At 38.8% G+C, this 13,116-nt stretch overlaps 1 protein-coding gene across 3 annotated transcripts in view; it reads left to right on the top strand.

Moving 5' to 3' along the window:
- The window catches only part of SYT9 (synaptotagmin 9), a 67,200-nt gene that overhangs the window by 18,950 nt on the left and 35,134 nt on the right, over window positions 1-13,116 (top strand). For all 3 annotated transcript variants that reach the window (XM_063397927.1, XM_063397926.1, XM_063397925.1), the window contains exon 2: window positions 11,367-11,718. In XM_063397927.1, coding sequence (XP_063253997.1) covers window positions 11,367-11,718 — 352 coding nt within the window. The remainder of the gene's footprint in view (window positions 1-11,366; window positions 11,719-13,116) is intronic.

Genomic DNA, 13,116 nt, shown 5'->3' with positions numbered 1-13,116 from the left:
TTATCTTTCCACCCATGCTGATGTATATTAGGCTTGGGATGGTCATGTGTGAGTGTGTATGTCAGAGAGGAGGGATGGAGAGAGGGAGAAGAACAGAAAGCAAAGGAGAAACCTCTGAACACACAAACCAGTGTAAATGGGTCTGGATTCATCTGCAGTGTTGGAAAACTGGAGAGTATGAAGTGTGCCTGTTCATTGTCATTGAGGGAAATAGATTAAAATCTTCAGGATAGTTTTAAAATATTAACCATTCATCTTTTAATTGCTGGATATTTTTACATGCATCGAATTAACACACTTCTTTAAAGTGTTGATACTCTTAAATAGGGTTCAACATGCAACTATTTCTATAAATGACTTTTTGTATGAGCATAAGAACTCCTCATCCTTTCTCTAGCCTTAGTCTCTAGTGTTCACGAGTTTCTTGAGTTGTGGCTCACAGTGATTTTAAATATCTAAAATAAAAACACCTCCTGTTTTTCTTAGGTGCAAAATCCACCACGAGGCCCCATGCAGTGTTGGAAACCTCCAGACAGATGCGAGGCAAAGGTGTTTGGTGAAGCTACTATCAGCCTTAAAACCCTGAAATGCTGAAGCATTACTATCTTGACCTTTATGTCAAGATGAATGAAAAATAAATTAACTTCTAAAGACAGCAGGCCATTCTGCAGGACTGCATTTGTGGAAAATGGTTTTACATAGAGGCGGAAGGGCAAAAATAGGCTGTTTTTCATAAATGCTGAAATATCTTAATCCTGGGGGTTGCCAGAATTCCTAGCCTTAATTAACTAGTTACTGATACTGTTCTGTGACATTTCTGTTTTATTATTCCATGGCTACAAAGCTGTGGGTGTTGTTAACAGGAAGGCACAAGAGGGATCAGCAAAGGTGGAAGTTGTCAGCACACAGGGTTATGTGGAGTTTCATCTTTGTCCCTTGTCCCCCACCTGTCTCCTTCTAAAGATTTGTTTTCCTTATGAGTCCAGCAGGTTCTCAGCAGCTCCTGACCTTTTCACAGTAAGTGATTTGTTGAGGGTGCCCCTTTGGCTGTGTGGCAGGGCCACGTTTCTCCAGGTCTAGGTGCCCAATTTGACTCAGGGAATTTAAGGGCATATTAATACATTAATCTTCCTGAGTCACTGACAGAAGTTTTGCATCTCATCCGTGAACTTTGGCATTTATGTTGGAGAGCACCAGTCCCACATTGCTTCACTGATGCTGAAGTGCATAGCTCAGATTCATTATCATCTTGATTTTTTTTCCTCTTTTTAATCTGTCATAGCTCAATCAAAGTGCTAAAATCAGCAGCTGGAGAGAGTAAAGCCCTAAATTCATCCCTCAGTGAACTACAGCACCTTCAGTTTGCTGTTCCCTGAGAAAGGTGCACATTTGGAAGTCTCCTGCCCACTGTGGAGTGAGAAATACAAGAAGAAAAACCCCTCAAGCTGTCCAGTTTCAATTTTACATTCACAACTAAGTACAACATGAAATGATTCAGATCATAAGAAATTGTTCAGTTCATAAGAGTTGTTGCTGCTTGTTGTTTCTACAGATTTCTTTTAATAAAATGTCATGCCTGGCTGTACAATTAAACCCAAGAAAACAGAAATCTAGATATATTCAAATCTTACTCCAGACATACATTTTTTAGTATATGCTTTGCAAAAATAAGCAAGTTGAAGTTCTTTTCCGTATTCAGATTTGCCAAAATTAGGAAGGCTTCCAAGAGCATCTCAGCTTTAAAATAATCCGTGTCTAGGAATGAAAAAGCAGAAGAGCAGTCTGAATGATAATTTTATCAAATCTGTTTCTCAGTTCTGTTCTTTAGCTGCTATATTCCTAAGATGTTTCATTTTGGATTTCTCTTGATTTTCTCTGTTTTCATATCTGTTCTGCAGTTTTCTCTTAGACAGTGTTGTTGACAGACAAGACATTTGGACCTGATCTTAAGGATCTTTTCCAAGCCAAATGATTCTATTATTTTATGACTTCCAGAATTACCTACTTATAAGTCTGAAAGTCTTCAGCTATTTCTTTTGCTCTCTAGTAATGGAGTATGAATGGAAAATATATATATATTCCATTTTTTTTCTAACAGTGAATTCATAGTAGACATGATTCAGTGGCAAATTATTAATTGATTATCTTTCCTAGTAGTAAATATCCCTGATGGAAGTAAGGCTTCCATCACACCCCAATACTTATGGATCAGCCCAAAAATCTTCCTTTTATCAAGTGGGAGCTCTAAATTCACAAACAACAGACACAGAATACATTTGCAGTGGCTGAAATCCTTTCTAAAGGAAGTCAGTGTGAGCATTGCAGTGCATCTGGCTCCTGATCTGAGAAAGATAAATGCTTTCAAGGCTGCTTTTATTTCCCTTCGTGCCAGCAACTCCTTCCTAAAAGAAAAATCAGGCTATTTAATCAGCTTAAGATGTTTGTGATTTGTGACAGTAATAAGCAATAAATTTCCTCTTTGTCCATATCAGTCTATGCAGGCAACTTTCTTGAAGTCCCTTGTGAGGTTTCAACACTTGTGACAACCTTTTTATGATCTGTCAGTATAGAGAAAGCAAATGAATTTTGGCTCTTCCTGAAATGTAAAGCAAGTATTGTAAATATTGAACCACTGTGAAGTGCCAAACTCCCATAATGGAGGCTTAGAGTAGTTGACTCTGAAAAGGAAGCTAATGAAATAATTGACCTCTTTTCCATTGCAAGCAATCTGACTTTAAAGAGAAGCTTGCACTTCTACTCTATGTAAATTATCCAGAAAAGTTATACTGTCTTCTTATTTTTTACACATTTATTTAAAATAAAAACGAAGACCAAAATACTTCAACAAACCAGGAAAGGTTCAAAAATAGAAATTTTTTGTTAGGTTATTCAAAATCAGAAAGGCTAAGGGTTTCCATTAGACTTAATAAGATTATCGAGAAGGAGAGAACGTTGGTATGTGAAATTGAATGCTTCCAGTAGGAAAAAGATTGGAAGTTTGAAAGAAAAATACAGATTTTGCCCAGAACTATATGAGCAATGCAACTCCTCTTGACCATTTGGCTGTCTCTGTGAAAGTATCCTTTAATCACATTCATCACGTTATAGATTTGTGTCTAGTTATTTAGCCTGTAGGCTTTAATGTGAAACTTAAATTTTGCTAAAGCTCCAACAACCCTTCATACATTTAGTACTCTGTCCACATCTCCAGTCCTTTGCATTAATTTAATTTCACAAATTTTTTATGGTGTCCCTGCCCATGGCAGAGGGTTGGAATGGGATGATCTTTTCAGGTCCCTCCCAACCCAAACCATCCTATGATTTTATGATCTCTCTCCAGCCGTTGCTTTGAGCACTTTGGTAGAATGTTACTGTACAGTTTTATACAAATGGGAAATGAAATGTTGCTCTGTCATTTCCTTTAGTGCTCTAAAACATTTTGCTATTATTGCAACTCACTGGGCTATAATGGAACTTGGAGCTTATTGGCATGGTTCAAAAAAGCTGTTTGCTCTTTCATAACCTGGGGACTTCCTGCTGCTGGCTACATACTGCAGAAACAAATGGCAATTTCTCTTCATTATTATTCATAGGGTCATAATATTCAAGATTACTGTGTGCTCGGATGGCTTAGTCATTAAAACATTCACAAATCTTGACAGTTTCATAATTTTTAACACACGCAATTTGTCCAAAAAAATTTCTACTCAAGAATTTCTGCTAGGTTATTCTTTATTCATTCTCCATCATTCATTTTGCTATTAAAACCTTTCACTCTGTTAATGAGAGAACATACACAACATTTGCCAAGAGTGACCAGTCATTTTGTATGACTAGATGAGAAGGTAAATTCTTCAATTGCTGCATGAAGTTCTATTTTGCATACCATGAAAAAAGCCAGGATAAACACTTGCAAAACATTAATTAACAGCTCCACTCACTTTGCTAAGGATTCTGCGAGAAAAAGTCTAAGTGTATAATATTAATTGTTTTCTTGGAATAAACAATCAGATTCTGTGATTTAACACATGCGAAGAAGAAGCAAAGTCACAGGAACTTCCCTTCTACAGAACACAACTGCTCTCTGTGAAGGACCTCAGTGAGAGTGTTTACCCCCAAAGTTTCTTTCCCTTTTTGGTGTAATATCACCAGCTTTCCCTTTTAGCTAACAAGGCACGAACATGCCTCAAATGCCAAATGGCTTTTAGAAGATTTCATGTCCAGCTGCTTTTCCTGTCCTACAAATGTGCCACTCTCCATGATTCTTCCTAACAGGGTGAAATAGAGCCATTAAGACCATCTCCACACAGGATGCTTGAAAATCTGGTGTGATATCTTTAGAACTCTCTCCTGTATATTTCCATCTATGGATTTTTTTGTTTTCCCCTATTTTATCATATTTTATACTCAAAGTTAGGAAACCAAAGGTACACAGTAATTCTGCACATTTTGTCAGTTGCGTGGAGTGTGTATTGAAAGAGAATTCAGTAACAAGCAAAAAGAACCAAGAATGAGGCATGGGAACCTGGGAAAATCTTATTGCACTCATGTATATGCAGACATGAAAAACCCTTTTTTCTACTGCGCTTTGTGTCCGTGTCACTTGTGGAGCAGAAGCTTTAGTTTCCACCAGAGCAACATCATTCTTTGTCACGAGATACTGCTGCAGGATGGCAGGGAAAAATGCAGGTCCTTGGACATCCGACTGCTCTCAGCTCTGCCTTTAAAAATCACTGCTCCTTCAGCCAGCTGTCTGATTGGTAAAGGCTTTTTTGTCACTTACAAACTGTAGCACAATATTATGTGTCAGCTGAGTTGTCAAAGAAATCCGCATTAATGCAGACTAAATATATTAGAGATCCGGTGTGCAAACAGTAATAAATTCTTCTTAGAACAAGTTCACACACAATTTTTGTTGTAATTAATCAACTGTCTAAGCATGAAGTGACCTTACCGGAATTAGAAACGAGACATTCTGCTTACATAACTTTTCTTCTTAATAAGCAAAACTCTCTTTTTGCAAAACAAAATAAGGTGTAATTTACTATGTTTTGAGTACTGTTTTCTTGTTCTTTAATGTCCATGAACAACTTGGTTTAGGTTTTTTTGGTTTGTTGTTTGGGGGTTTTTTTTTTTTTTCTTATAACTTTAGTTTTGTCATCTTATAAATTAACTATTGTGTCAATCTCAAATCAGTTTAGAGTTGTATCACAGCAATTCCTGCTAGAAAAATACTCTGCACAAACAAATCTCTTACTGCTTTTGCACTTGTTATTGTGAGTATTTTCTATGGCCACTTAGTAATTCTGATTTCATATTGAAATTGAGCTGTGACATTTATGTGGATTTAAACTAATTGACAATTACCTTGGTGAAGTCCTAGGATTACATTAATGAGACTTAGTTAATGTTAAGCAATACCTGGAAGAAACACTGAGAAAATCTGTAACGAAAGCAAAGCAGATGAAGTGAAAGCAAACACTGATAAACTGGAATTTGTAACACTTTTCAGGAATAAAAAAGACCTGCAAGCCACTCAGAGGATTAGAATAGTGTCTTAATCAACACAAGAGCTTTACATACCCTAAAGCCTACCTAGAAGATGTAGAACACATAACCAGGGAATAAAAAAAAAATCACTAAAAGCTAATAACAGCCTCAAATACCAGTGAGACCCAGCTACAAATACATTTTGAGAGCATGGAGAATGTTACTGCCATGTGAAGCTCCGACACTGATCTCATTTACGCCTGTTTTGTTGGTCCACACTCATAAATTTCAGGGTCAGACACAGCTGGAGCATGTATGTGTTAGAAAATGAATATAATTTGAGATTCATTCCCTGGTTTTCAGCTGCCTTTGTTTAAAGAATTGCACTGAAAGTTTCTAAACAGAGTATTAAGGATAATTAACAGCATTTCAGAGAAGAATACATTAGATGAGAATTATTCCTCCTCTGTCCCAGGAGTCTCTGCCAAGGGACAGCTTCTGTCCTGAGCAAGTGCCAGTTATGTTAATTAAGGAAAACTCGTGAAGCACAGAGGAAACTACAGTGCAACACCAGGCTAAAACTGCTTCAGGTACTTGATCCAGAAAACACTTCTCCTCTGGAAAACTTAGGGTCTTAGACTTTTGGGCTAAAAAACCCAACAACTCCAGTTGCTCCTGCAGTACAACTACTGAGCTGAATGTTGGTACAAACCCCCACACACAGATGTATTTGCACTAAAGAAAATCAATTTAGATTGTCAAAAGCACAGCTAGGATTTATGCAATAGGCACTGATGTTTTCATTGTTTTTCAAGAAACAAGACTGCTAAGCATATTCCTTAAAATCTCCCCCCAGAAAACAAAAGAGTAATGAAAGGAGGAATTTTTTTTTTCTTCTCAGGAAATGACAGCTTGAAATTTCCACTGAATTTAGACATAATCATCTTCTAAAGATTGATCTCTCCCAAAAGATCCTATACTCTAGTAATATGATTATTCAGAAAAAAATATTAACTTTATTATCTTATTTGAATGCCTTTTGAAATTTGTTTGCTATAAAGAGGGAAAGATTGCTTCTCTTGGACTAAAAATACCTGCATTGTAAGATTTTGAATTGCTAAGATTTGTTTCACCAGTTCCTAGCCAAACTTCACCCAACAGATCAACTGTGTTTTACAGTAATGCTGGAATATTGGAGTAGTCATTTCAATAAAAACAGGGGAGTAAATCAGCAGAGAGAAGACAGCTTGTTTTACTTCGATAAAAATGTGTGAAAGAACTCTCCCACTTAGGATTTCCACTAAAACTCTTCAAGTTAAACCAAATTACAGCCAATTTGTTGGGAAGAGAGTTCATTTGGTAGAACACCAGTCACATCCAGGCAACCAGCAACTTGATTGTCTAAATAATTACATTATTGGTCAGCAGTTCCTTCGATTAAATGTCCTCCCCGGGCCTGGATGATGAGAAATTCCCAGTTCAGTTGGTTTTTATTTTCCATATGTTAGCTCTTATTTGAATCTTTTGGAGTCACACAAATCCAAACAGTATAATTTGTGCTTTTTGACTTCATAACTCCAATTACATGTCTAGACACACAAATTGATCTGCATTACCTATTGACCTTTCCCATTGTTGACTAATTTAGATATTTTATTTTGTATACAATCTAGCAATCTAAATTAGCTTAATAAATACAAGAAGGAAAAAATAATACTTCAATCCTTGTTTCGCATGTGAATAGACAAAGCCACCACATTTCTGTGTTTTGCTTGTCTAATTTTTGGTGAGATTTTTCAGCATCAGAGTTTTAGAGGATAAAGCAAAACCATTTACTCCAGAGAAAACAAGTCACAGGCCTGCAATGTGGTACTGTCAGCATTTGAATGGAATCATCATCCATTTGTCTTTGGTCTTATGTCCTCCCATACTGAACACTCATGCAACATGTATGTAAAAATTCAAGACAATTCAAAGTCTTCTAGAATAATCTATGATTTTATTCAGTCAATATAAAAATTTATGTTCAGTGAATCTATACTAAAAACCTTTGATAGAAGCATAATTTTATTTCCTTTTTTAACTAGATAATTTACAAAATGCAGTTATCTCTTACAACATTGCTGAAATTCTGGTTATTGTGATTTAAAAAATGTTACCCACTTAGTATTTTATCCCCACCAAAGTGAGATTATGCTGTTAACCTACTTGGTGGTTCTCAAACACTGGAATAGGTTGCCCACAGAGGCTGGGGAGATCTCTATTTTTTGAGAAATTTCATCTGGGCATATTCTGAGATGACCTTGCTTGGGCAGAGTGTTGAACTAAATGATCTGAAGGGTCCCTTGCCCAAAGGTTTTGTGATTCTCTTTAATAGGAGAATCCGAAGACAAGATAATTTATATTCCTATCGTACAATCTCTTGACATAAAAAGTGGGAATTTTCTTTTCTGTGTAACAGATCTACTTTAAAATGTAAGTAAAAAAATGTAAAAATATTCATCATTCAGCAATGACCGAACTGAGTCTTTTTGATAAAAGGATTGAGGGGTTTTTTAATCTCACTGATTGTAATAAAATCTGTCACAGACAGAAAGGCCACATTCTTCTCTCCAGTCTGTGGTAACAACCAATGGTGTGACCCATAGGCAGAAAACTCCATTTCACTTGCTATTTCCACATCATTTTTAGCCTTGTGATTGCTACCAAAGAAACCACAAACGAACAAAAAAACCCCAAAAGTAATCAAACCAAACCAGAAAAAATTATGCTTATAAGCATAGTAGCTAAATAAGGTCAAAATCAGTAGAGTAAAGGGGATTGAAACATGGAAACCTGGTCAAAAATTGATTATTGCATCAGAATATCTGTAAAACAATGCTGTGAGCAAGATATTCAGAGAGCCTGTGTCCTTCCTGGAAACCACAGCTGAATTCCTGGTTGTTGGAGCTGCATTTCTGAATTTCCTGGTTGTATGGCAATAATGGCAGTGCCTCCTGAGTCCTCTACCAATGAAGTCACAGTCTCAATAGACAAAGAATTAGAGGCAGCTACCAAGTCTCAAGAATGTTTAATCTGGGGCCAGCCTGAAAGTCTGTCCTCTTGTTTTCTGTCTATCCAAAGGCCTCCTTTGCTAGTGGAGAACACTATAATCAATATGCTATAATCCAAGTATTCTGACATGCTGGAATTTGGGAACTCAGCTCTTAGTGCAGCCATGATGACAAAGGTAGAACTATGAAATTTTGACTTGGATTCATATCAAGATGCTTGGCTGTTGTCTTGGCATTCACAGAGGGAATTTACAGGCAGCTGGATTTCTGAGGAATACTTTCTGTGCTGCAGATCTCATTTCTGTGAGGACAAAAAAGTAAAGACTTACCCTGCTCTCATTACAAAGCAGAGGAAATCACTGGCATCAGACGAGTACTGCTGCCACAGGAGAATACAGATAAACAGGCTTAGAAAAACTGAGACATCTGGAAAGATGGGGTAAAAAAATACACAGAAAATACAGTATGGAACAGTACAGGCAGCTAATAGGAAAGCAGCTCCAGGATGCAGCCAAAAATCTCTTCACGTGGGACTGTGCTCACCTCAGCTATTCACAATGGATCTGCACTGTTGCTGAAAATTGCCAGCCAGGCATGCAGGATGTGAAAATTACTGTCTGATGAAAGGGAGAAGCTTGGAGCACTGCCCTTTAGTCTACTGTCTTCCACAGAAATGAGACAGATACTTGATGGTCCCTTTTCCACCCACAGAAACAAAAATTTCACACAGAAACTTCTCTCTGACACAAAGGAGTCAGGAAGAAGTGAAACCAAGATGATGGGTAAACACTCCCCTCTCGTGCTCTGACCTGCACTGTTTACTGCCCTGCTTCTGAGCAAGCAAGCTGGGAGATAATGGTATTATATACATGTTATTAAAGCCCCCCAAACTCTCCAAATGAAAAACAGTTTATATTGCCCTCGTGTGTTTTTCCTCACGGTGCCTGTTCTCTAGAAAATTTCCTCTGCTAAAGTCATCTTCAAGGTAGGGTAGGGGACTGCTCGTCTACTTTTCAAATTGTTCCTCACCTTCTTATTCACACACCCTTATTGTTGGGCATTCTTCTGTTCTCACTTTGTAATCTTCTGGCTGCTTCTGATATCTCCAAATTTCTCATTTCTTTCAATGCTGGGTCATTTACTTGAATCAGGTCTTTGAAAGAAATGGCATTTTTGCAGACCTCTGATGTGTTTCCTGCTTCTTCTCCAGGGAATCCAAGACAAATTGCTTTATTCTAAAGGCCTTCTTTCACTTCTGCATCCTTGATCTTCAGCTTTTTAATCAAAAAGAGGTTGTGGTCTGCCTCCACTGCCAGATTTGTTTACCAATAAATATTCAAAAATTATCAAGAACTACCATTCTACTCTCTCCCAAATTCCCTTTTATGCATGGGAGGAATTTCTTTAATTAATTTCAGCTCTGAAAACTCTTTACTGTAATTCCAAGCAGCTGCTGTGCTGTGCCCACTGTTAATGAGCTTTGTCTTCATATCACTCGGAGAAGGACAGAAAGGGCCATGCTGGCTAAAATTGTTTGGAATTGGTTTGCAGCATGCAAAATAAACTGGACAGCTCCTGTGTGAAATGGATTGCAGTGTCACTCCCCCCACTGTGGAAATTTAATCTGTCTGGCTGGTGAGAATGAGACTCACAGCAGGGGCAGAAGGTATTGACTTTTCCACTTTTTTTAAAAAAAATGTTATTTTTATTTTGGAATGGACTGGGGCTGTTTCATCTGAATTGTCATTCTTAAATAATTGTCTTAGTAGAAGCAGTACATTTCAACCTTCTGCCATCCTCTGAGAATTCAGGCTAGCTGTTTGTCTAGAGAGATGCATCCTGACACTCTGAACCTACACACACTGTGAAAAATTGCTTTGATCAGCTTGTGTTCATAATTTAAGGCAGTAAAATAGAATCCTCACTAATTGTGTTTAAGGCATGATGTATTGTGTAATCCACAGAGAGATTCATTTCAAAAACACTGTAACCACAAAAACAGCTGTTCCACTGAGTCATTTTCCCAACGTACAACTAAAAGCAAAACAGAGCAAAACCCACTCCCAGTTGTAACTTATTTGTGTTGATAGAGTAGGATAATGCTGGAAATGTGGGGAAAAACAACAGAAAACTCATCTCCACGTTCCTTTTTATACCAGAAATTTGGAAAAAGAAAGAGCTTTTGGAGTTGAAAAACCCAGAAAAACCTCAGCTTTGAAGAAATATTGGTGGTTCTAATTAAATTACGAAGAGCAAGCCATGCATTGATAGTCAAAAATAATTTGCAAAGATAGAAATGAGTCTAAAATTAGATGGAATGGAATTAAAATAAAAAACCAAGATACATCAGTGAAATACCTAAAAAATTCATGTCACAGACGTGCTTGTGTGCATATTTTCATGGTGTTTAAGCCTAATACAGGCCCTGGAAGAGAAGCTAGTAAGAACTAGTAGAACAGGTGGAGGAAAATGCACTACATGAAATGAGAAAAAAAAAAAATACGTGTGCTGCAGGCACAGCTCTTTCATCATTAGGAAGTTGAGTGAGCAAGTCAGCAACCCTTTTCACATTTAGAATGACCTTTCAATCCACTTCGTTTTTGGAGGGAAAGCATAAGCTAGGTTCAAGTCTTACACTAAACTCCAAACTTTTTGCTTTCCCTTGGTGGGAAGGAAATTAGAACTTTTAATAAGTTTGTATTTTATGACTGCTGCAGGGAGCAGACTTTGGTTTGCACCCCAGAGGTGCTGGTTGTTGCTCTGGAGGTGCCGGGCCCCGCGGAGCGCGGAGGCGTGACGCGGGTGCGCTTCTCTCGTTGGCAGATATCTCCATCAGCCTGCTCTCCCTGGTGGTCACGGCCTGCGGCCTGGCTCTCTTCGGCGTGTCCCTGTTCGTGTCCTGGAAGCTGTGCTGGATCCCGTGGCGGGAGCGGGGCCTGCCCTTCGGCAGCAAGGACAGCAAGCAGGAGCCGCTGCACTACGCGGACACGGAGGCCAATGAGCGCGACTACAGCGAGGATTACCTGGGGCAGCCTGCCGCCTACCCCGAGGCCTCCATGAAGATCAGCCACACCTCCCCTGACCTCCCCCTGGACACCCAGGCGGGGAGCAAGGAGAACTGCGTGCCCAACGTGCGGATGCAGCGCCAGATCACGGAGCCCACCTCGTCTGACCGGTCAGTAACTCTGATTTCTCTCTGTTATTCATCATTACAGGTACGGCCCAGAAAGCACGGCACGCTGATCTAAATAAAAATGTATCCTCTTCTTGACACATTCCTCTCAAGAAAAAAGAAAATACGCATAAGTTTTTCACTGAGGTGCATAAACCTCGTAGGTTGAAGTGACAGCATCACAGTTCTATTCCACTCTTCTCTCAGCTGATGCCTTGTTGGGACTACCTAAAACCAGACAAAATTAAGGGAATAACAAGCAGTTCTCTTTATTGAAGGGCTTTCAGGTATATTTCAGGCAGCAGAAGCCCCCCAGGGGCTACACCCAAAAAAATAGACGACCGGTCATGGGTTCTCACACTTTTATAAGTTTGCTGCATTTGCATATTGGGGGATAATCTTCCAGTTACAGCTTCAGGTGATGAAGTAATTTACCCCAAGCTTGCTTTCCCCCCACCTCACCTTTGTTTATGTCTCTGGGGCCTGAGGCAGTGAGGTGTCCTTGAGTCCCAGGCCTGGAGAGGAATTGTTTTGTCTGACCAAAATGGCAGAACAGTAGCTAACGCTATATGGAGTTTAGAATTATACACTAAAGAATTGCAGGATTACAAATATATGAAAAATATAAAAGCTAAAACCCTAAGGCATCACAACTACTGTCTCATTGGTGCTTTTCCCTCAGGAGCTGGATAACACAGAGCCTGGCATCCCTAAAAGCACCAGGACAACCTAGATTTAGCTTGTAAAGCATATTCATTTGCACTTAGCACTGGTGCTGAACACTCAGTAACATCTCCTCAAAGATTTTTCCAAGGAAGAAAAGTAGGGCAAGCTAATGAAACTCTTGCAAGAGGTAGAAATAGGATTAGAAAATCATAGATTTTAGCCACAATCATGACTGTGGGGGTGAAGAGAGACTGAACAAGAGTCAGTGAAGTCTCCTGGGGAACTGGAGAACCAGTAGAAGAGGGAAGAGGAAAGGGGGAGGCTGAGAGTGTGTGCAGGGGCAGGTGGTAAAAGGATTCTATTTCATACAGCAAGAATAAGGATCAGCATGTGAAGAGCTGGTAAATATCTGAGTCAAAGCAGATGCACTTCAGTTGGAGAAGGTACAGCACTAGCCCAGTGGCTCTTTGCTAGCCTCTTCTTTTTATTCCTCCACAGGATATTCTGCATCTCTCACTGCCATGAGGAGCTTAAGGGTTGATTTTTTGTCTTTTTCCTTTGGTGACATGATGATATTTTATCCTGGAAATGACTAATGTAAAGCCATAAGATTATGTATTTATTATGCAACAAGAGAAGGAAAAAAATTAGGATAGTACATAAGAGGCTGTTCCTGCTTTAAGCATGGGTAAACAGATATTTACCAGGAATGAATGAACAATTATAGCAGAGGAA

This window comes from Prinia subflava, chromosome 5, assembly GCF_021018805.1.
Source record: "Prinia subflava isolate CZ2003 ecotype Zambia chromosome 5, Cam_Psub_1.2, whole genome shotgun sequence".
NCBI lineage: Eukaryota > Metazoa > Chordata > Aves > Passeriformes > Cisticolidae > Prinia > Prinia subflava.
The sequence above is the reverse complement of the archived record's forward strand: the minus strand, read 5'-3'. Positions and strand labels throughout refer to the sequence as shown.